At 53.0% G+C, this 6,327-nt stretch overlaps 1 protein-coding gene across 1 annotated transcript; it reads right to left on the reverse strand.

The window, feature by feature from the left end:
* Positions 1-357: 357 nt before the first annotated feature.
* On the reverse strand, positions 358-2,209 carry LOC135974285 (maestro heat-like repeat-containing protein family member 7). The gene is made up of 3 exons (XM_065561299.1): positions 1,676-2,209; positions 1,179-1,301; positions 358-549 (listed from the first exon to the last, which is right to left on the reverse strand). The coding sequence occupies exons 1-3, from the start codon at positions 1,850-1,852 to the stop codon at positions 430-432; spliced, it is 420 nt and encodes a 139-aa protein (XP_065417371.1). The 5' UTR covers positions 1,853-2,209; the 3' UTR covers positions 358-429.
* Positions 2,210-6,327: the final 4,118 nt, after the last annotated feature.

Consider the following 6,327-nt stretch of genomic DNA (forward strand, 5'->3'; position numbering starts at 1 on the left):
TGACCATGGCGGGCTCTGAGCTTTGAACAGTGCAACCTGGAACGTACAATGGAAATGAATCTTGCAGGAGTTTTCACCTCCCCTGGGGCTACCTTTTAAAAAATGTCAGTCTTTCCAACAAGCAAAACAGCTTTCAAGTGGTCCCTGGGATAATCAGACAAGTCCACAAGCTCCAAGACAAAGAGGCTCATGTCTTGGAAGAAACAGAGAGCCTGATTGCCAATGGCTGTGGTATTGCTGCAGTCCCACAGGGATTCCAGTCGGTGGAGCTGGAGGGTAGGGTTGTAATTTGCTCCAGGCCTTTTGATATAATCCCCAGCCCAACTGCCTCAAGGGCAGGAAATCTAGACACTAGGATCCCAGGGGGTTAATTCTTGCTGCTAGTGCCCTCCAAGCAGAACACGGGACAACCTCTCAGATAGAAGTTGCTTAAGAAAAGTCGTGGTTACCGATAAAGATGGCTGCTGCCCGTTGTATTGGAGCCTGGGGGCTTTGGAGGTGATCCAGACATTGGAGCGAGATGTCAGATACGCTCTTGAGCTTCAGCACCTAGGAATAGAAACCAAAGAAGCTTCTTGTTGCTGGGGCCGCAGGGTGAGGAGTAGAGAGATTTCATCTCCAGGTAGCTGCTTGGCTTGGAGGGGTGGGAAGAATGCAGCTCTCATCTCCATGTATCCTGGGGGCGACCATCTACATGCCAGGGAGTCATTCAATGACCATTTCAAAGTGTCACCAGACACATTGCTGGTGTCTGAGCTGCTGGCACTGCAGGGCTGGAGCCTGGCACTAGAGAACACTGAAGCCTGGTTGTATGGGCTTCATCTGGGGAGGACATTAGAGAGGGTGCAGAGCATAGGAAATATGGTGCAGAAGTGGCCAATGGGCTGGGATAAGGTGAAAAATGGGGACATCCAGTTTCCTGCAGGATTCGGAAGGCATTTTTGCCATCAACCGATTCTTTATGTTGTGAGCTTTCACCTCCGTACTGAACTCCTGGCCAGGTCTGGCTGTTCAGATCTGACAGGCACTGGGAGGAGTGGGGGAGCTGGGTGCTTCTAAGAGGAAGCCAGAGTGCAGTATGCTAGTACTAGACATGCAATCAGAGCAGTGAGTGAGGGAACACGTTTCCAGTCCCACCTCTAGAAGCAGCACTCACGAGAAGCCGATTGTTCACTTACAGAGTGCTGGCAGATCTTGTCCACCACCCGGGGATGGGTGTGCCAAGCCTTCTTGCTGTTAATCTGCTTAGGACAAGACCATCCCAGGAGCTGAAAACACCCAGCCAAGGCTTTCTGACACCTCTGCAACACAAGATGGGACAAGGAGAGTTTGCATCATGAGAAGAGCTGGAATCTGTGGTCACTCTGCAGTGAAAAGCCAGCTGAAATGATCAATGAGGGAAAGGAATGTGGGGGTCACATGGTATCCTGCTGACCCTTGGTGTCTCTTTGTTCCTATTAGTGGAGGCTCCTGGCGTTTGATCTTAGGAAGTGGCTGCTGGGAGCCATGAAACATCTCCACTTGTGTGTCCATTGAAGGCCAGGGAACTTGCTTGGGTAAGCAGGTAGGGCTGAGATTTTTCACTTTTGGGAGGCGGCTCTGGAGACAGACCTAGCAGGAGAGCTGGAGCAGTCAGGGCCTGCTGCACCAGGGAGCACATGGCAGCGGGACTCACCTTGCCCACGTCAGGGTCCTCGTCCTGTAAGTGAAGGAGCAGTGGGACCAGGCTGCGGGTCACTTCCTCCTGCAGCAGGGGCTTCTGCCTCCTCTTCACCGTGATAAGCAACTCTGTAAAGAGCATGATGGCAGCAGAGCGCACCTGGGGTCTCACCTGTGATGGACACACAACCATGAGGGGATCTCACCGAGGGAGCTTCACACTCTCCTTACAGGGTGAGCTCGGCACAATGCAAACCACAGATAGGGGCCAGTCTGACTAATAACTCCATGGTCTGCCCACCAAGAGGGCACCCATTTGCAGAAAGGTTTGGGTGAAGGGGCAGACAACACAGGTTAGGACAGTGGTTCCTAAATTTCCCTGGAGGCCTCCTGTAAGTGCTGACTCCATCCACAGTGAAGGGCTCTTTGGAGGGTTTCTTTAATGGGTTCAACACTTTCATCGTTTCATAGCATTTAAGGGTCATTCATTCATCTAGACTCCAAAGCACAGGACATTACATTTCACCCCATGACCACTACATTGAGCATGTTAACTTGAGTTAGATTAAAGCAGATCAGTCCTCAGGAGACCAAACGGTTTCATGCGACAAACAGAGAACACGAGAGACCAAGGTGTCACCAATGCCTGAGGCCCAGGCAATGGCTCGGAACTGATCAGGTCAGATATGCCACCACTACGACTCCAGAGTCACAACACTGCCTGGCTGGGGATGGGCAGGTCAAGAGACCCTGACTTACAGCATCGAATAAGGGGATTAGCTTCCTGGCCACGCTGGTGAGCTCACTCCCATCCAGGCTCTGCAGAAGGTTCTGAACAGCTGAGATGGCCTCCAGAATACTCCCATCATCCATCTCATCCGAACCCCAAAGGATGGCAGGCAGCAGGGCCTTGACTTGTTCCACCTACACACACACACACATGGGGGGGCTCATCAGATCTCCCAGCCCTCCAATGAGTACACGCCACAGTGCCAGGGCTGTGTTTATTCTACCCCGTGGCACCAAGTCAGAGAGAAGCTCCGTCTCCACAGTCGGAGGCGTGGTGCTTTAGAATCGATGGGGATGCCTGACGAGGCAATCAGTGAATCCTAACCCCGTCCCGGGTCGTTCTGGTGTAGGGTGGGCAAAGCTGTGGTTTGCTTCGGGGCTTTTCTCTCTTTTCTACGTGCTATTAATTATTATTATAGCAGATGCTGGCAGCAATCTCCATAGTTAAGGCTGGTACACAGTTTCCATTCTAGTTGCTCCTTTTGATACGCTCCTAAAAACATTCCCTTTTTGGATGGAAATGTTCCATGCTGTCTCCCCAGTCAATTGTGATTTTTTCCTGGGGTGATTGCGTCTCTGAGCTGTAGGGCAGTTTTTCCACTTACAAACAAACAAACGAAAACTTCTAGCCACCTTCTTTTCCCATGCAGACAATCCCCCAAAGGGTGAAACTTGGGGAAAAAATCAAACCTGGCCCATGGGGAGTCCTAGGTGAGAGCTGAACCCTCTGCAAAGTTTGAGAAACTTGGACCTGATAGTGCAAGGCATTGAAATATCATTTGGGGGCAGGGTCACAAACACTCTTTAAGAGAGTGCTCTGCCTCTCTCAGGGCCAGAGACTTTGGGGCCAGCCAGCTCCATGCATTAATCAGATGCAGTGGAGGAGGAGAGAACTATTTTGGGCTGTCAGGAAGGAAGGGGAAGCAGGAGCAGGGGGTAGTGGCTCCTAGAGTACCCTGGGAGGGAAGGCAGGGGGAATCTGATGGGGGAAAAGGGCCTCCAGGGAGGAAGCCTTGGGAAGCAGTCCTCCCCCAAGAGAACAAAGAACTCCGCAGAGCCTGGGGGCAAAAACCTTGCAGAAGGGGTGCCCAGGAAGGGGGCCAAAGTTAAGTTTTCTTATGTTTACTAAGGACAGGGTGGAACCTTTGTTGAGTGAGCTCAGAAGAGGAGATGTGGTAATGGCAGAAGATCCTGTTTCTGATTTTTAGTCCGTTGGACACTGTCAGGTTTGATTCTGAGGGTTTTATCTTTGGCCTTCAAAGGCTTGTTTGTCTTAATAAATGAGCCTGAATAAGGGTGTTATTGAACGAGGTATTTGTGAAGTCAAGCCGAGGAGGGGAAAACTGAGGCAGTGCTGCAATGTTGGGTCTTGCCACTGGAGGGGGCGATGAGACAGGGCCCTGTGTGCTCGCTAAGGTCTTTAGACCAATCAAGGTCTTCCTTTGTGACAGCACCAGGAATGGTCTCTCCGAGAAGGAACAGGAATGCTGCTGGGGTAATTTGCATGGGGGAGAATTAGGGTTACCATATCTGAACTTTCAAAGAGAGGACACTCCATTGGCGGGGGGTAGCCCTGCCCCCTAGCCACTCCCTCCCACTTCCCGCCCCCTGACAGCCCCCCCCCCAGAACCCCCGACCCATCTAACCCCCCTGCTCCCTGTCCCTGACTGTCCCAACCCCTCTCCACACCCCTGCCCCCCTGACAGCCCCCCCGAACTCCCGACCCATCCAAACCCCCCCCGCTCCCTGTCCCCTGACTGCCCCCCTTCTCCAACTCCCCGGCCCCCTTACCGTGCCACTCGGCTTAGAGCAGGTGTCTGGCTCCGCGCCCCAAGGAGCGCCCCGCCCCGCCCGAGTGCTGCCGAGCGGCGTGCTGTGGCTGTGGAGGGGGGGGAAGCGGGGGAGGGGCTCTGGCCGCCACTGCCAGCCCCACCGCCGCGTTCCCTCATAGGCGCACAGCCCCACCCCCCAGCGCTGCCAGGCGGCGTGCTAAGGCTGCAGGGGATGGGGGGAGCTGGGAAGGGGCTTTGGCTGCCGAGGCCCCAATGCGAGTGGCGCTCGGCCGCCCTGTCAGCCGCTTTTCGGTCGATAAATAGCCGACTGGGGAGAAATCCCGGACATTTTTAGATTTTTAGAAATCCCCCCCGGACGGCTATTTAAAGAGCGAAAAGCCGGACATGTCCGGGGAAACCCGGACGTGTGGTAGCCCTAGGAGAATGATAACGTCCACCTGAAATCCAAGCAGTAAAATCCCATCTAAAATACTCTCCGAGGAAAGATCTGCATTGAGGGGCCGTTGTGATCCCCGTTCCTGCTGGGGAAATGGAGGCACCGAGAGGGTCAGCAAGCCAGCAGCAGAGGTGGGCTCAGAACACTGTGCCTCACTGCCTGCCCAGAACTCAGTCCACTGGGTCACAGCCACCTCGTCGTTTTCCAGTTAACCAAGCCTGGGCTCTCACCTTCCCTGGTTGGGTTGCCAGGATGCCGAGTCCTCTTAGACCAAGTGAACGGAAAACTGGGCTGGGGTGTTTTGTCCACTCCTCGAGACGGTCCAAAGTGTCTGAATGTGGGAGCTTCTTGGCCTCTTCATAACGCAGAAGCTGAAAACAACACAGAGCGAATCAGCAGCAGGTGCTTACCGGAAAACTTTGTGTGTCGGTTCTGTGGAGAGGCATCATAACCTCCATGTTGTACTGTCCATTGCTATACATCAGCCCCACTTTGTGTGTGACACCCAGTCCTCCCACTGACTTCCTGGGGCTTTGATTGGCCGTTAGCACTAGACTCAGCCATAGGCGTTAGCAGAGCTGCTCTACCCTCCAGGAGAACATGTAGGGCAACAAAATGTTCAGTGACCATTTGTATGGCGGACTCTTGTGCATCTGGGGGTTTGCCAAGAGCAGCCGAACCCCTCGTGGTGACCGTGTGAAGCAGAACAAGCCGCTCTGAGATAACGCGAAAGCTGGGACTGAGAAATCAAACCCCTGAGTTGAAATCCTGACCCCACTGAAGTCAGTGGAAGTTTTGCCATTGATCTCAATGGGCCCAGGATTGGACTCCTGGTGAGGAGAGAATTAAACCCCATCCCTTAATGAGTTAGATGAGGAGACAAACCCTGAAAACTGAAAATAGGAACTAGCCAGACAGAACCCGTGGAAATGGGGAGGACAACCTAGCGATGGACTATAGAGCCACCTCATTCCTGGTGATGTGCCTCTAACTAACCCATCCAATAGAGAAGGTTAAAGATTGCTCGCCACATTCAGAGCTAATGATCCTGCATCTGGGGGAGCTTTTACCATGATCCTCTCTCCTCCATACCCACTCTCAAGGCCCCTCTTTGCTTTTCCTTAGTGACTTCGCAGGGAGGAACCTTTCATGGACCTGCAGAAAGGCTGATGCCGACAGGAGACCCAGCTGCCCTTCGGGAGAGTCCAGGCCGATGCTGTTCTACAGAACCTTGGTTTCTTGGATATTCCCATCAGGCTCCTGATTACAACTTTGGAGCAACCAATGATCCCCTAAAGGATCCATCTCAGATTTTACACTGAGCGTGCTGGGACAGGACTGGGGGAGCCTAGTCAGTGCTGCATGGACACCTGGCAATGTGGACATGACCAATAAAGCTCATCGTTTATGTAGCGCAATAATGAGTCTCAAAGGCTTGATTTGAGGAGTTGCTCACTAATCTAGGACACAAGACCCAATTGCTCTCATCAGCTAATGAAACTTACTTCTACAAAGAAGGCCATCATGGTCAGCCTGTGTTTCTTATCACCTCTGTCGAGGAGCGGGATCACTAGGTCCAGCAGCATCCTTGTGGTCTCAGGGCAAGCATAGTGCACCATGGCTCTGTGACACAAAGCAGAAATACCTTTG

This window comes from Chrysemys picta, chromosome 11, assembly GCF_011386835.1.
Source record: "Chrysemys picta bellii isolate R12L10 chromosome 11, ASM1138683v2, whole genome shotgun sequence".
NCBI lineage: Eukaryota > Metazoa > Chordata > Testudines > Emydidae > Chrysemys > Chrysemys picta.